This window comes from Rousettus aegyptiacus, unplaced genomic scaffold (genome assembly GCF_014176215.1).
Source record: "Rousettus aegyptiacus isolate mRouAeg1 unplaced genomic scaffold, mRouAeg1.p scaffold_m13_p_10, whole genome shotgun sequence".
Classification (NCBI taxonomy): Eukaryota; Metazoa; Chordata; class Mammalia; order Chiroptera; family Pteropodidae; genus Rousettus; species Rousettus aegyptiacus.
In genome coordinates, this window is record NW_023416285.1 from 3,058,813 (window position 1) to 3,075,989 (window position 17,177).

General features: G+C 59.2%; 1 protein-coding gene across 9 annotated transcripts in view; it reads left to right on the forward strand.

Moving 5' to 3' along the window:
• JAKMIP1 (janus kinase and microtubule interacting protein 1) overlaps positions 1-17,177 on the forward strand; it is an 84,322-nt gene that overhangs the window by 65,257 nt on the left and 1,888 nt on the right. For 8 of the 9 annotated variants that reach the window (XM_036227480.1, XM_036227478.1, XM_036227481.1 and 5 more), the window contains 7 exons: positions 292-345; positions 857-922; positions 6,595-6,663; positions 7,953-8,030; positions 10,681-10,884; positions 13,751-13,816; positions 16,803-16,847. In XM_036227480.1, coding sequence (XP_036083373.1) covers positions 292-345; positions 857-922; positions 6,595-6,663; positions 7,953-8,030; positions 10,681-10,884; positions 13,751-13,816; positions 16,803-16,847 — 582 coding nt within the window. Of the gene's footprint in view, positions 1-291; positions 346-856; positions 923-6,594; positions 6,664-7,952; positions 8,031-10,680; positions 10,885-13,750; positions 13,817-16,771; positions 16,848-17,177 lie in introns of all 9 variants that reach the window. The other variant, XM_016161239.2, reaches the window with a different exon arrangement.

The window sequence follows — 17,177 nt, forward strand, 5'->3', positions numbered from 1 at the left end:
CGGTGGTTCTAAGGCTGCGGGTTGGCCCTGTGCCCGGAGGCCCGCCGGGGCCTGTGGGCCCAGACGCGGCCCTCTGACCCGCTGCATGCCACGGGCCTTTCCAGAAAGCAGTGCTGGCGGCCGACATGAAACGTGGCCCAGAGCGGCCGCTGCCGGCCTCCTGCCCCTCGCTCCCGGGGGGTGGCTCAGTGGCTCTCCGCCCTTGGAGCTGAGCGGAGGGGTGCGCGCCCTGTGGAGAGAGGACATGTCCCGTCAGCGCACGCGAACATGAACGTTGGCACTCTCTTCCAGGATGTGAATATTTCTGACCTTATGAAGAAATTAGATATCCTTGGCGATAACGGGGTAACTATGAGCAGCCGGTCCCCGGTTCGTGTCCTCGCTCTGGTTCGGGTGTACTGTGTGGCCTCCGTTCTGTCGTGCTTAACTTTCCTCCTGATTTAAAAGCTCCGATAAGTGCAGCGTAAGGCTTTTGTGTGGCCATGTTCCCTCGGGGGTGGCTGGGGCCACATTCATCACAGGCGGGGGGCTGAAGTTAGGGTGCCCTCATAGCCCGTGAGTGATGAGGGGTAAAACGCATAAAGAAGCGTACCCAGAGAGAAAGCGGGGTCCCTCGAGCTTCCTAAAGGATCGGCTTGAATGAGGCCCTGTTTCTAAATGGCCTGGCGCCACTCCCTGCAACGCTCCTCAGCTGAGGGCCAGGCCTCAGACAGGACACGTCTGCTCTGAGCCCGGCCCCTTTAGAAAGTGGGGGCTGATCCCGGGGGACGCGGCTCAGAGAGGCCCCCTCAGGTATCTAGCGCTGACTGCCTGTGGGATCCGGTGTCCAACGCCCGTGCCCGTTTTTGTGTTTTAGAATTTGAGAAATGAAGAACAGGTTGCGATAATCCAGGCCGGAACTGTGCTTGCCCTGTGCGAAAAGGTAGCGCGGTGTTCCCGACCGTCGTCACCTCGTCCCGGCTGCCGGGCCTGGGACGAGGACCTGTGCCGCGGCGTGGGCTCTGCGCGGCCGCATGCGTGCGCGTGCGTGTGTGTCTGTCCCCCGCGTCTGCATGCGCACGTGCACGTGCACGCTCTGCGTCTCCCCACGGGGTGCGGGGCGGGGCGGCGACAGAGGGCAGGGGGCGTGGGCGCCCATTCCGGAAGCCGGAAGCCGGAAGCCGGAAGTGACTGTGACACTCCCGCACTTCCTGCCGGGACTTTTCCCACGCCCGCCCGTTTTCCAAACGTAGTTGAACTTGGACTTCACTTGGGGTGTTTACCCCGCCCCGTCATTGCATAGCCCCCGTTAACCCCACTGTCCAGCCACACCGCACCCTCTGCTGTTAGACAGTGAGGCCGAGTCCGCTTTCTTCCTGTTCACCATCATGCGGCAGCGAATGGCTTTACCCGTAAGGCTCTGTCCACACGTCAAATCGTTTCCGCAGGGTAGGTTCTAGAAGCGGAATCGCTGGGCCGATCTGTAAGAAGAACGTAAGCGCTTTCATACTGTCAGAACCGCTTTCCGGAAGTGGTACCAGCCCCCCTCCTGCCCGGGTGTCACCGCTCGCTGGCCTCTTGTCCAGCATGGCACTAAGTGACCACTCAGGAACCCTGCCGATCCGACGGGCCAAAGTCATGACGCCATCGTGCTGGTTTTCGCTTATTTGAGTGCCAGTGATACTGAGTGCTTGTCATGCATTATCTATTTTCTTCTTCCTCGTGAACTGTAATTGCATGTCTTTTGACAGTCTTTCCATTGGGTTTGTTCGTTATTCATTCATTTCAATGTGTATTTGTCATAATTATGGTGTTTCTGCTCTGCGTGCTTGACATATTAAAGATAATAACTTTTTGCCATATTTGTTAAAATACATTCCTGGGTCGTTTGCCTTTTACAGTAGTTCAGGATATCTTAGTTATATGCAACTTGTCACGTGGTCCTCTCTATAACTTTTCCTTTCAAAGCACGTGAGTTCAACTATAAAGTGCCATTTTTACGTTGATGAGATGAGGAGGTCTTAATGACCTTAATCAGATTCCTTTTGGAATCTTTGGAAGGGTGTTTAAAATATAGTTTCTCCCCTGGGCACCCGTCCATCTTCCCCAGTCAAATAAAGTGCACTAAATATTGGTCACGGACTGTGGCAAAGCCTTGCCCAAGGTCACACAGGTGGTAGGTGGCAACTCCCAGGTCACTCACCTGGCCAAGTTGCGTCCTCAGGTGAACAGGGATGATGATGACTCACCTGGCTGCCTGGGGGCCCACGAGGTACAGGTAACCGACCCTCCCACCAACAAAGCCGCAGGTGACTGTCTTGTCTCCTGTAAGGTGCGCCGGGGAGTGTTTCGTAAAGTGCTGAGTAAATACAACTCCGTTTGTTCAATATTCTCTCTAACGTGGCTGAGAAAGAGCCTCCGGCCCCCAGTGCGTCTGAGGGTGTGGCCATGGCGACCCACCAGGTCCCTGCTGCCCTCGGGGAGGGCCCTTCCGGGTTGACTCTCGCCTGCTTACTAGCTGTAGGGCCTCTTGCGAGGCGGTCTCTGCGCCTCCCTGAGCCACCGCTGAGAGCCACACGCCCTGCTGGGTTAGTGTGGCGACTCCTGGCCGTGGCGTGTTTGAGCAGAACCGAGCACCGCCACCGAGCACTGGGGGCCAAGAGTGGGTCCTGGCGGTGTTCATGCAGTGCTTGTTGATGGTGAACAGACGGCAGGAGCCAGCAGTAACTTGGGGTGGCTGGCTTGGAGTGGGGCTCGGTCAGTGGATATGGGGGGCTTCCTCTCTCCAACTCCCAGGGTCTCCTTGGAGGGTGTCAGACTGTGGGAAGTTCACATCTTTGCTGCAAATCCCCCATCCTGGGCCCTTCCTGATTGGCTGGCGGGTGTCCCACAACCTTAGACCCTCAGGGCTCAGCAGCCGTGTGAGGCTGGGGACACATCCCCTTGTACAGCTGAGGAAATGGGACCTGCCTTGGACCCATCTGCTGCCTGCTTTGTCCCTGTCAACCCACCACCCATTTTCTCTAGCCCCTTCCAGCCGCTGCCAACTGCCACCGACCCCTACAGCCCTGCCAAGCGGGTGAGCCTGGCGCCACACTCTGTTCCCTAAAGAGGAGCCAGGCCAGGCTCCCTCGCCTGCCTGCTCCTCCCACAATCCCACAGGGCGGTCGGGAGCGGGGCCGGTGCCGGGACTCAGGTCAGGGGGCCTGCCCGCCGGGTGGGAGGGGCCCAGGCCCCCGTTTGTTTTGGGGGACTGCACTTAGACCAGTGTTTTCTCCTTTTCTCAGGGGGCACTAGCCTTGCCGTGTGCGTGTGTGAATGAGGGTCAGATGCTCGGAAGTCGCTGTGAGTCTCTCCCTCAGAGAGCATGTGGGTGCTGAGCGTACCCCAAAAGGAAAGTGGGTCGGCGGGAGGGGCCGAGAGCACTGACAGGGCAGCCAGGTGACTCCCCAGCTGGTTTGCTTGGGACCGAGGGTTTCCCTCTGACGTGGCAATTTCAGTGCCAAAACGGGACAGTCCCCAGCAATCCGGGACACGTTGGTCACCCTGGAGCTGGTGAGCGCTGAAGGCGAGCTGACAGGGAAATCAGAGGCCCCCGCCCATGGCCCTGTCAACCAAATACACCGCATTTAAAAAGCCGTCCCCCCACTGCAGGGTCAGACCAGGTGTAGGGCAACTTCATTTTCCACCAAGATGCACAGAGTTGCTTTCGTAGCTTGTAAGTGGAACGCCACTCTCACTGGGAATGTCACACGATGTTCCTGGGTGACTGACCTTGTGGCAAATGGCATCCTGCCCTGGGTGCTCGCCCTCCGCCCACCACCACCTGGGGGGCCCTGTTCTGTCTCAGCAGCCCGGACCCCGCCTCGGGCTAGCTGAGGCCAAAGTCGGGGACCACGTCTTGCTCCCCCACCCTCCAATGCCACACCCGCCCGGTGGGGAAGCCCTGACACAGGACACCAGAGGGTTGACAGGTGACGGCGAGGCGCATGTCTTCTCCTTCAAGTTCAAAACCAGCCAGAGAGACGGAAGTTTTCAAAATTCCGTGTTCTCACCGGTAACAGCGGGTCAGAGGGTGTGGCTCGGGCATCGGCCACAGCGGACCCTGACTCAGCTGACTCGGAGTCGGCGCCTCGGGACCCTTCTCTGGAGGCTGAGCTGGGTGTAGAGGAGGGAGCCCCCAGCCCAGCTCTGGGGTGAGGGTGCACCTACCACACTTCCCACAGAAAGTCCTCCCATCCCCAGGCCCTGTGGGCTGACCCACCTCTCCCCTGAGGGTGTGGGGGAGGCAGGGGTCCCCGTCCCCAGACCCCCGATGCCGGAGGGTGACACAGAGTGTGAGCTGGCAGGTCTTACCCCAAGAGCAAGGCCCAGGAGATGCGGGCTGGCTCTTCAATGGGAATCTGTGATGCCGTGCTCCACGCTCCTGGTCCCCATGTCCGTCCTCGTCCACTGCCCGCTGATGACAAGGACTTGTCAATGTTTCTTTACATGCATATTATGCACTTAAAATCATTCTTTTTTTGAAATAAGGAAAAACCTGACTCTGTTCTGTAAAACTTGTTCTAAGAGTCGCTCGTCATTGCGACTTAAAACTGGTTTGTCCCATTTTAATTTTATCCATTTTATGACTGCTCACATCAGGATATTAAAAGAGAAATATCCCCCTTCCCTACCCCCCTGTCACCCTTTTGTAAGACGCTGCGTGTCCTCAGGCAGTGACGCAGGGCGGGGGGCACGGCTTCGGGCTGCGGGGTCTCGGGGCCAGGCTGACTCTGACGCCAGGAGGGAGCCGTGACCCGCTTCATCCGGTCTTGCTCCCTCTGTGGGGCCGGCACCACCCCCAGCCCTCTGCACCATCGCATCCCCCTCTGTCCAGCAAATGTTGCTCAGGCACCTGCTTCCTGCCAGGCCCTGTGCTGGGTAAGGAGATGGGATAGAAAGCGTCCCACGTGGTCCCCAGCTTCACGGGCTAGTGTGGGAGGAAGGCAGACAGCAGTAGTCTGTCAGGCGAGAGCTGCGACAGTCACAGGGTGATGGGTGGCACCTGATCCCACGGACTCAGGGAGCGGGGGAGGCTTCCTGGAGGAGGCGGCAGCTTACTCAGGCCCAGAAGCCGTCAGCTGGCTAAGGCCTGGGGCTGGGGCTGGGGTTGGGAGAGGTGGCGGTGCTCCTGGCAGGGAGAGCAGCAGGTGCAAAGGCCCTGGGGTGGAGGAGGCTTGGCTTGTTCGTGGGCTGGATATCAGCGGTCAGGGCCGATCGGGATGTCCTTGCCAGCTTCCAGTCGGAGCAGGACCTTCCACTAGTAGACGCGTGATTTTGAGAGAACTTGCAGGCTGGCGGACCGGCAGAAAGGGATTTGGGTCAGATGTGAGCCTGGGGGCTGAGAGGGACCCGAGCTGGGTGGTGGCTGTGGGAGGGAGCACAGTGGGTGGGTCTGGGAAATGGGAGGGGGGAAGAGGGGAAACCGAGGCATGGGAAGTGAGGGGAAGGGCAGGGCCAAGGCTGCTCCCATCTCCCTGGTTTGGGTGGCGTGGGGGCTCTTCCCCAGCAGAGGGGTGGGGAGGCATGGAAGCCCAGGGCTGTGGTGGGGCAGCTCTGTCCGGGGAAGGCATTTCGGGGAGCTCAGAGCTAGAGTGGGCAGGCCAGGGCAGGGCTCTAGAGCCCCAAGAATTCTGGGTGGAGGAGGGGGAGGCAGGCATGGCCGCTGGGGGCTGGGCGCTGTCCGCTGTCTGTGGAGCGATAGCGAGGTCAAATGCGCTCATTCCTGCCCTGTCCGGCTTTGACGCCCGCTCATTCCCCAAGGCCTGGGCGCCCAGTCACGGGGACTTCCTCCCTCTGTCAGGCGGGCTCCTCACAAGGACTCACCTGCATACCTACCCTTGGGAACAGCTGCCCACCCCTCGTTACCCCTCAGGCCCTCACGGCCTGAGCCCTGTCACTCCCTGCATGGCCAGGCCTCCTTTCTTGCCTGCACCCCATTGTGCACCCACCTGGGTGCTCAGATGCGCCCCGGGGGACGGCAGGGGGTGCTGATGCTGAGAGCAGTGCTGTGGCTCGTTCAAAATCCCCGCTCCCCCACCTGTGTGACCTTGAGCAAGTGACTTAACTCAGCCTGCACGTCTTCACCTGCAAGATGGGGTGGTGCTGCCCACTCCACGGGGTGGCCGGGCCAGATGAGGTCACGGGCGTGAAGCCACCAGCCGGGCGCTGGGCAGGGCACCTCCATGACGCTCAGCGCCCAGCCGCGGCGTCCCAGACGCCCACAGCTGCGGCCTTCCACGCTCGCTCGAGTCCGCCGGACGCCGGCGCAGGCCCCCACGCCGCACGCGCCCACCGCCCCGGTGCACGCGGGCTCACCTGGGCACGCACGCCCACGCTGCCCGCAGGAACACACACACGCGTGTGCATCCGTGACCCACACAGCTGTCACAGCCGACACACCCGTACAGACGCAGAATCTCCGCTTCAAGGGCCACCCTGGGGTGTGACGGGGACCCCCTCGGAGCCAGACGTCCCACGTAGGGGGGGGGTCCCCTGCGCGCTCGGCCTTGGCAGAAGCCCCGGCTGGCGCTTGTTCTCACCGTCGTGCCCTCTGTCCCTGTTCTTTTCCAGTGGCTGAAGCAAATAGAGGGAACGGAGGCGGCCCTCACCCAGAAGATGCTGGACCTGGAGCGGGAGAAGGTACTGGCCTGGGCCCTGGGGGGGCGGGGCCGAGGGGGGTCTGGCGCTTCGCGCTGCAGGGAGGCTGCGCATGCGCGGTCACGTTACTCATTCGCACGCATTTCTATCGCTTTGGCCCTCGTGCTGTTCTGGGTGGTCGTCATTCATCCGCTCCGTCATTCGCTTAGTACATACTTTGGGAGCCTCTGCTCCTAGCGGTTCAGTACGCAGTGAGCAGGGGCCCTGCCACGAGGAGCCGCTCGCAAGCCCAGGGGGCGTGTCTCGTGAGTGACGGCCACTGTGTGCCGTGACATCCTCAAAGGAGGTCCATGGGCTGTACGTGGCGCTGGGCCCAGTGGCCCTGCAGACACAGATGGGGCTCCGAGGGGGCCTGGGAAAGATGCACTGGACCTGATTTTCTTATCAATAAGTGGGGGTTCCAGTCTCCATTTCCTGGGGCTATCGGAATGCTAGACGCCCGATATACAGCCCGTGTTGGCGCAGTGCGCGGCACACGTGGGCAGCCGATGGGCACACGGGAGGGAGTCAGGCCACCAGCGAGGTCTGTTAGACGAGGTGGCCTTTGAGCTTTCAAAGACCAGTCTGAGTTTTCTAAGTAGAAACGAGGGGTAAGGGAGAAAGGCCGGAGGAATGGCACGAGGCCTTGGGCAGCACGCGGTGCGGCCAGGGCCTTGGGGTGGGGTCCCGGGCCTGGGCTCTTAGTCCCACCCATGACGACCAGGGAACTCGGCATCTAGCGCCAGGCACTGGTTTCACTAGGACCCTCGGTCTCCTCATGTGTAAAACCAAGTGGCTGCAATGGATGAGCTAATGCCGAACCCTCAAATCGGGGATGGAGATTTGAGATCTGGAGAGATGGTTCCTGGGGGACAGGACGGGAAGAGTGGCGGGGTGCAGGGCAGAGAGACTGATGGGGAGGTGGGTGCCACTGTTCATGGGGGAAGGGTGAGCCTCACCGGGAGCTTCCTTGATGGTCTCCGGGGGCCACTAGGCCGTGGTGAGAGGAACAGTCCAGGTTTGGGACCCAGGTTGGGGGGCATGGCATCCCTTCGCTGCAGTCAGACGCCCACGAGGAAGGTCGCCGGGAGGGGTTGGGACAGGCTTGAGCAAGGCTCTCAGGGCCGTGAGCCTCCCGCTGGGGGCCTCACGCGGTGGGCAAGCGGGGCGGACACCCCCATCCCTCTACTCCTAGCATCCCTGGCTCAGGGGGAGGGGACAGTCACTCCAGCAGAGCCACGTGGCAGTGGTTCCAATGCCGACCTCGGTCTCGGCCGCCTGTTCTTTTTCAGGACCTGTTCAGCAGGCAGAAGGGCTACCTGGAGGAGGAGCTCGACTACAGGAAGCAGGCGCTGGACCAGGCTCACCTGGTAGGCCCGAGGGGGGTGGACACGGCGGCTCCTTAGATGTGACATCAGAGGCCGTGTGTTCCTTCGGGGCTGACATGGCATGAGGGGCCTCGGCCTGCTGCATGGGACCGATAGACACCCATTTCCACGTTGCGAGGGGCTGACCGTGCAGACAAATCATCGGCTGGTTAGCTGGGTGGTTCCTTTAGACATGCTCGTTCCGTGCTGCTAAGCATTTCAGACGAAAGAAAGGGAGCCGTCTTCCTCTGTTTGTGCTTAACTATTTATGCTTCAAACCCTATGCAAGTGTTTCTATAAATAGGAAAGAGAGACGGTCACAATGGAACACAGAGTTAAAGCGGTAAGTGGGCCAGGTGGCATCAGGACAAGAATTACATGTCGTAAGGTCCTCTGCAATATTGTGCATGGACCACAGAACTCGTCCTGGGCATCCCAGTGACTACTGTAAATGACCACATCCAGGTTCACATGTCACACGGCTTCGAGGACACTCAAAGCCAAATGCTTCTGGCACAGAGGGAAATTCTTTCTCGGGGCGGGGAGAGGTAATGACATAGTGGGACGTCCCCACAGCAGAGGGAATTTTGAGTTCTAGGTGGCTCCTTGCTGGAAGAAGCCACGTGGTCTTTGCCCAGATCACTCATAGTTAAGGTCATTTTACAAAATGGGTTTGTACATAAGGAATCCAGCAATAAGTGAAAATTCACGTTCGTACCCCGGTTTCTTTGCGCATCTGTCTCCAGGGAGCCAGGGCAGGCAGATGGGCTTGGGACAGACGGGAGCTGCTGGGTGTGACCGTGGCCCTCCGTGTCCGGGCCACGGGCTGCGGGCTGGGCGGCCGGAGATGCGGCAGCCAGAACAGGAGGGCACGTTCCCTCTCAGCTCTGGTCTCCGGGCGCATGATGTTACAGGGTTTCAGGGAGCCCCAAAAGCGGACACGCGCTCCTCCTGCCCTCGCCTTCTTTTGCGTTTTTGGTTTTTCCCTAATTCTGTCCAGCCTTGGTCCTTTCCCAAACGCCTTTCCCCCTGTGCCGCAGGCCGTTCTGTCATGCCACGCCCTGCTCTTCCGAAGAGTAAGATTTTAGGAGATATTACAGGAACTTCGGGCTGCAAAAGGGGGGGAGGGCGGGGAGCTGCGATAGAATAAGTTTGGAAAACTCCGAAGGCCTTTTTGGGTCCTAAGGTGCACCAGGAGGGGCCAGATTCAGTGCAGCTCAGCAGGTCACTGGATCACGAGACCCTCTTCTCAGGGGACATCGTGTGAGACAGGTGTTTCCCAACACACATCGGAAAACCTTGGCGTCTGCCCTCTGCTGTCGAGCTGCCACGTGCAGAAAGGCCCTGGGGGACCCTCGGAGCCCCGGTTCTGTGGGGGCCTCTCCGAGTGCTGATTCTGCCGCCGTGTAGAATTTGCATTCAAACCCCAAGACCATTCCAAGGCCTGATGAAGGGTTTTGGGCACGTGACGAGACCGGGTCCCCAAAGCTATGCTAGGCTGCCTTGTACAGTCAGGGACGTAAGTGGTCCTGGGCAGTAGCGAGCGTGGCAGGTACGTGCCCACATCCCGTCGTCCCTGAGCTGAGTGAGGGGCGGATGAGAGGGGCAGGCCCACAGTGGAGCTTCCAGAACTGGGTGGTGGGGTCTCGGCTGGAAGCTGACGACATGGGGGTCTCCAAGGAGCTCAGCTGCTGGATGGACAGGGACCGAGCCAGCAGGCACAGGCAGGCCCCTGGCTCACGTGGAGCCGCGTGGGGACACCTCTGCCTCACCGGCGGACCGAGTCCCACCTGCTGACTCTCCAGGGGCGACCGCTAGGTCCGGAGAGGTGCTGGCTGGAACTGGCTCTGCCTGATGCACCTGGAGCCCTCCGGGGAGTGAGCAGCTGCACAGAGGCGGGAGGAAGCCGGGCGAGCTGGGGACCACGCAGCAGCAGGGGGCCCCCGTGTCAGCCCCCTGCCCCAAACCACCTCTCACCTCTCCTCTCCAGTGTCCACCTACACTGATGAGTGGTCAGCGCCATCTTGGGATGAGGAGCTGTGCCTTCCGCAGGGGTGTGGTGGGGATTTGGGGGGGCATAGAAGGAGGCGATTCTTTTTTGTCCCTTCATAGTCCTGTCAGGTACCCGAATGTAAGTATCCTGCTGTGAGGCTGGAAAGCAAGAACCTCTTCTTTGACAAGAGTCCCCTGACTGGCCACAAATCTCTCACTCGTTTTGCTAACAAAGCGCGTCTTGCTTTTTCAGGGGGAGGGGACAAACAGAACACAGTCACTCTGCTTTGGGTTAAAATTACCCTCCTAACTGGCTAGCAGAAAACCAAATGTGAGCAGTTTGAGACACATTTCCTATCGGCCCCCATGATAAGGTGGGGGGAGTGTTCCCAGTGGGGGGAGAAAATCAGAACCGAGGAGAAGATAAGAACCCTCTAAATCAGACCTCCCTGAATCACGCATCCTAAGGGGTGGCTGGGATCGTTTGTTCTTGTTGCCCTGGAACCGAGTAAGACACATCCTCAAAAGCGTGTGGGTGGGGCTGGGAGGGGCTCCCTGGCCACTGGCGCCCAGAGCTCTGCCTCCCGCGGCTGCGGGGTCCTGGCCATTACCATGCACCTGTCTGCAACTTTCCCCTGTCTGTGTGATTTGGGCCGCTCAGAAAATCCAGGAGCTGGAGGCCACGCTGTACAACGCGCTGCAGCAGGAGCCGGGCGGGCTCGCCGGCGAGGCGCTGAGCGAGGACCAGCGGGAGGACCTGCAGGCCGCCGTGGAGAAGGTGCGCCGGCAGATCCTGCGGCAGAGCCGCGAGTTCGACAGCCAGATCCTGCGATCGCGCCTGGAGCTGCTGCAGCAGGCCCAGCAGGTGCGGCCCCGCCCGCCTCCCCGCCTGCCTCGGCCTCGGCCTCGGCGGTGAGACCTCCTCCTCTCAGTCCCCGCCGCCACCAACTAGCCTGCAGAGCCATCTGCTGGGACCGCGCGCAATTGCAATGCCCTCCCTGCCGATTCCTCCACCCACGCGCACCGCACAGGGAGAAGCCTTCCTCGCGCACACAGCTCGCATGGCCCCGCCCCAGAGACCCGCCCCGGCCCTCAGGATAAAGTCCCTGTGGTCAGCCTGATGCCCTGGCCCTGCGGGCCCATCATCCACCCCTCTTTCAAGCTTCTGCTTGATGACACACCACTTTTGTCTGTCATTTTTCTAACGCCTACTTCCTGAGCACTGTTCCAGGTGCTGGGGACAAAGCAATCGGCCCCATAAAGCCTCTGTCTCAGTCGGGGGGAGACAGGCGGGCGCTGCTCACAGACGGGGCTCCCGAATGCTGTTTGGGTGGAGCTCGCACCGACCCTCTCAGTGGGCACCGTCGGTGCAATTTCCCGGGTGAGGAGAGTGGGGCTCAGAGAGGGCAAGCGGCTTGCCCAAGGTCGCACAGCCAGGAGGCGGCAGAGCTGGGGCGTGATCAGGGCGTCAGATCAGGAAACTCAGCCACCGCTCCCTCCGGCCTCCCACAGGCCGGCGAGAGATGGAGCCAGGGTACTAGCCAAGAGGAATGGCAGGAGAGACTGGGCGGGAAGGGGGGGCGCAGCTTCTCCACTGAGTTTCAAAGCCCAGCAGTAGTTCCTGGGGCGGGGGTCTCGCCAACCCTCTGAAAGCTGTGAAGCCTCGTCCACCCTCTGTGTGGTGCTGTAGTTGTCCCTAGCTCATGCTCAGGGTCACGGGGTCATTGCGCAGATGCTACAGAAGTGGGGTTCAGGCAGAGGGAGATTACCAGTCTGCCAGCTGGTAAGTTAGAGGCCCAGGATCCAAGCCAGGGTCAAGCCGAGCTCTGTGCTCATTCTTAGATGCTCCCTGCCTCGCCACACCCCCGTCCCCCATCAAGGGGGCCCCAGGGGGCTGGTCGCAGTCAGATTCAGGTGACTCACAGCTTCCTTCAGGTGGAAGAGAACCAGAGGTTGCTGGCTTCCTAATCTTTCTCAGCGTGCATGCTCTGCACCAATTCCGCTCTAAGCTCCTCATGGAGATTCATGGGATAAATCCTCGGACGTGGCCGACAGGATTATCCCTAATTTGCAGATAAGGAACCCGGGGCTGGAGAGGCGGAATAGCTCGCCCGAGGTGCCACACTGAGAGCATAAGTGTTTGTCAAGTCTCGTTCATGCCGATCCATCCCGTTTTGCTGCCATTATGACCTTTATAAAATCAAAATCTCATCATTTCTCTGCTTCAAAACCTTTACTGGGTCCCTGTGACAGCCCCGAGTCCTGGCCTCTGCTCACCGCCTCCCGCCTCGAGTCCTGGGCTGGGTTCTGTGCCACCTCTGGGCTCCCCTAGCCCTCGGCTCAATGCCTCCCCCTTCTCGCCACCTCCCTGCTCCAGTGCGACCTCCCCTGAGCTTCTGGACAAGACAGCACCCTGTCCCCATCCCCAACCCTGCTAGAGTCTCAACATGACACTTGTATCCACCTGTACACCATCTATGTGTTCGTCTGTGGCCACTGTCGGAACCTGATTGGACCACAGACTCTGGGGGTGGGGAAGGGGTACTCTGTCTCTCCAGGGCCCTCAACAGGCCCCGGGCACACTGAGCCATATTTGCTGAGTGGGTTAATGTGCCCATGGGGTGCTTCTCAAAGTGGGGTCCCTGGACTGGCAGCATCTGTACCACCTGGAACTTTCCCAGTGAGGTTCTTGGGCTCCACTCCTAGAATGGCTGGGTCAGAAACTCTGGCGGGGAGGCCAGCTATGTAGCAAGCCCCTTGGGTGACCTTGACCTGAGTACCCATGCCCTACTGAAAGCACAGAGGGCTTCTCTGCCTGGTTAAGGGCCCATGCAAGCCACCTGCTTTTTCAGACTGACCTCAGTGCATGAGGCTCCATCCGCAGTCAGGCCCGGCAAGGCTGCGGCCGGCCGGGTGGTTGTCTGTGGTCACCTGCCCTCGAAGGGTGATGATATGCTATTGGGCATATGACAACCTGGAGGACATCGTACCTGCGGGCCCCCTGGGTGGGATGCCATGTGGAACTGGAAGGAACAGGTTAATAAGCCACCGAGGGAGGGTGAACAACCGCTCCAGGGGACATTCGGCAGGCGCGGTGCCAGACAGGGTGACCAGCTGTCCTGGTGTGCCCAGGACCGAGGGGTTTCCTGGAACCCTGGACTTTCAGGACCATCCAGGTCCACCAGGACGGCCAGTGGTCCCCGTACTTAGTGCCAGTGGGCGAGTCGAGCAGATGCCGCGGTGACGCCTCCTGCTGGCATTTGCTCCTTCGCCCCAGCTTCTGGGGCCCAGCTAAATGACAGCACGTGATTTGGTGCCACTTCAAAACCATGATCCTGCCCAGGCTGCTTCCCCATCTTGGTCTAGTCCTGACGTTTATGTTATAAGGGGATCCCATCTGAAGAGCACACACCGTGTAATTCTATTTCCACACAGTTCAGGAATGGGCAGAATCAGTCTTTAGTGAGTGAGGTCAGAACAGAGTTCCTCTGGGGACCCGAGGGAGCCGCCTGGGTGCCGGCGCGGCTCTTGATCTTGGTTCGGGTGATGGCAACACAGGCCTGCGCACGGCCGGAGTTCGTCTGGCCGCCCCCTCCCCGGCCGCTCCCTCCCCGGCCGCCCCCTCCCTGGCTGCGTTCCCACTGCCTCTGTGCTGCACCGCACCCGACAAGGAAGAATACGGTTCCGAACCGGGACGTTTCACTTCTGATTCGTCACGTGCTGTGTTTCAGAGAACCCGGGAGCTGGAGGACAAGCTGGAGGCCCAGAGGCGACACCTGAAGGAACTGGAGGAAAAGGTAGGAGGCCGGGCGGGGTTCGGGCCCCCCTCTGGGGCTGTTTCCGTGGAATCCTTTCTCCTGCCCGCTCGTAACGCCCCACGTGCGGCCTCTGTCTCCGGCCACCCCACCCCATCGTCTGCCCCAGCGCCCCACATCGGCACATCCGAAACACAAGTAACCGCTTCGAGCACCTTTCCAGGGAAGAAGCGCCGTCTGGGATCAACTTTGTCCGCGGGGTGTGGGGCGATGTCTTTGATTTTCACAAAAGACCTTCCCTGAACCCTCCGCCACCGCCTCACTAGGAAAGATGGGGTGACCCTCTTTTTTTGAGTGACCAACCGGCCACAGACATTGGTTCTCTCGCAGGGCCTCATGCACCTGCAGTGAACTCTGTAGGCGGACGCATGGATCCTGCTCAGGCCAAAGGCCAATTGTGTGCTCCCAGAAGTCTCGTCCCTCCCAGAAGGAGGCGAGGCTGGCCCATCACACGTTGACATCAGCACCGTTTGTCCCCACAACTATTATTAGCATTTTATGGGCGAGGAAACCGAACCCGAGAAAGCTTCGAATACTTGCCCATGATCCCACCTCGGGGAAGGGACAGCTGGGGTCTCCAGGGATGTCCCCCACCACACACACACACACACACACACACACACACACACTACTACACACTGTTGGTCCTGGCAGACGCATGGATCCTGCTCAGGACCATGTGTGTGGCATCTTTGTCATGGCACTTACCACTCGGTGGCCATGGATCCTCCCACAGCGGGGAGCTCATGAGGTGAAGGCCGAAACCCCGCCTACGGAGTCGATGGGGGACAATGAGCCCCTGCCGGTGGTCAGGTGATCCCGGGATGAATCGTGAAGGCGATTTGCAGTCACCTGGGAAAGAAGGAGAGGGTGTCTGTGACCTGCAGTTGTCTGAGGCATGTGTTGTGGGCAAGGAAGCTGACTTATTCCTTTGACAAAGTAGAGTCACAAGCAGAGAGCGCATTTCCGGGCTATGTAGTAATGGATGACAGCCCCTCTCTGCCCTGGAGGGTCAAACAGAAGGCACCCAATGAGCTAGGACAGCTCCTCGGGTGTGAGGCCAGCTTTAGGAGCTTCCTCTCCTTTCCCTGGTGAGAGTCTGCTCCTGGCAAGTTAGATCACCTTCCTGGCACCCGTCCATCTCCACCTGGAACCTCTGGCCTCTGGGCCTGCACAGCCGGCGGTGTCCTCCGGGGGGCAGCAGAGGGCCAAGGCCAGCCTATCCCAGCACATGCTTGGGGCCCATTCTCCTGCCAGCAACCCGGAAGGAATTCCAGTTTAAGCCAGTTCCTAGATGTCCACGCCCACCAGCCATCCTATTCTGAGGACCCGAGGGGGTCTCAAGTGCAATTCAACTCAAGAATTTCTCAGGGGCAGCCTGGCTTTGCAGGCAGACGTGTTCGGGCTCTACTCTTGGCTTTGGCCCAGGTGGGACTTGCGACCCCGGGGGATTTCTCCCTTCATTCCTGGTGGCCCCGGAGTCCTCGTCCACCTCTGCGAAAGGCACTCGTCATCTAGGGCGGACTTCAGGATTAAGTGAGGTCGAGCATGTGAAAATTCGGCACTGAGGCCCAGACGAGTGGGTGGGCTGCCTCCCTCTCTGCCTCCTGGCCAGCTGTACCGCTCTTGTCTGCAAAGCAGGTCACAGAGAAAAATAGGACGAAGACCGAAAATTTGCCACAGTTGTTCTTGCTGATGAAAATTTTAAAAGCGGGTGGAACCGGCCGAGCACAGGGTCGAATGACCGGGAAATGTTCGAGTCCTCGTTCTCGCTCTTTTTCACTCTTTTCTCAAAGCAGTTGTGGGTAGGTCTGTCCCCTCTTGTCACAGAAGGGAGTCGCCCCGGCGGCTCGCAGGGCAGACGGACTCCTCCCGAGGCCTGTAGGGCCGGAAGCGTTTGGCAATGCTGTGTGCCGGCATCATTTCCCGTGGGCATGACTGGCCCGTGTTGGGAGAAGGGTAACTCAGGCCACCACTGTCAGTGGTCGGGGACTCCTTCCCTGCCACACCCTGCTGGGTGGTCTTGACAGGTCCTTCCCCCTCCCTGGGCCTCAGAAAATGAAAGAACAAGGTGATTCCATAGGCCCCTTCTCTCTCTCTCTGCCAATGATGGCAAAACCCATTTAGAAGTTGGCTGGCTGTTTGGATTTTAACTTCTTCAATAAATAACATCGGGAAGCTATTTCCTTATTTAAGGGGAAAAAAAGGGGACAAAAAAATCATTTCTAAAAGCCCCCACGTGATGTTTAGATATGTTTCACCTGATGACCAGAAATTCTTTCTGAATCCAGCAAGTCATGAATAAATTAAGGAAAGAAAAAAAACAACAACGAAAACCAAACAACTCTTTTCAAACTGATGGTATAATTCCTCCTTTCTTTAAGACCATTCTTTTCCCCACTATTTTTTTTTTTTTTTTTACTTAAAGCAGACTTATCAAATGGCAGAAACGATTTAAAGTAGCGGCTCTTTCAGGCTGCGGGAGCCCTGGCAGGGACGTCGTAGGGGGCGGGGCTCCGTTTGTCGGGAGGTGGGGTCGCAGACGGGGGCGGGAATCTGCCTGGCGCTTTGCTATGAGCCACCAACCACCAAAGGGCCCTTCCCTTAGATATCCCGTCCTGCCCAGGTCCCACAGGAAAGCCACATCGCGGCACCACCAGGTCCTGGTCCGAGGTGGAAATCTCTCCCATCCCCCTTCTGAATTAGCCAGGTGTTTGAGGAGTGGGTGCGGGTGAACCCGCGACCCCCAGAGGGGCGCTGTCCCCGGTGAGGTCAGCTCCCGAAGTCTGCTCACTGCTCGTTTCTCTTTCCAAACCTAGGCCCCGTGTTGCCGTTTTTATGAAATGCTGTCATTGAACTCCATACCACACAGCTTACATCTTTTTTTCTTTTCTTTTCTTTTTTTCCCCCTCATTTTCTTTTGGTCTTATTTTATAGTTTTTGTTCCTTTTTTTGTTTTTCTCACTAGCATTCATTCTATGGCCTTGACGACTTCAGGGAGCCAAGAACTCGGGTAGGTATCCTTTCGTTTTCAGATAAAAATGCTACTTTTTAAAAAAGAACCCCTCCCGATTCTGACCATGACATTCCTTGGTCTCCTAGAGTGTAGAGTTCTGGCCCCAAATCCAGCCCAGCCTGAGAGCCCCATGCGCTCTGGGGGCGGCCGACATGCCCATGAGCTGCCTGGCCACTCTGGCTGAGCTCCGACGCTGGGTCCCTGCCTCATGTCCTTGTGGGTGCCCTGAGCCTGACCCCTGCACACAGGGCTCTGCCCGCCCCAGGGCCTAGGCCGGGGCTTGGCACACGGCCGATGTTCATTCGGTGTTTGTGCAGTGAGCCAAGG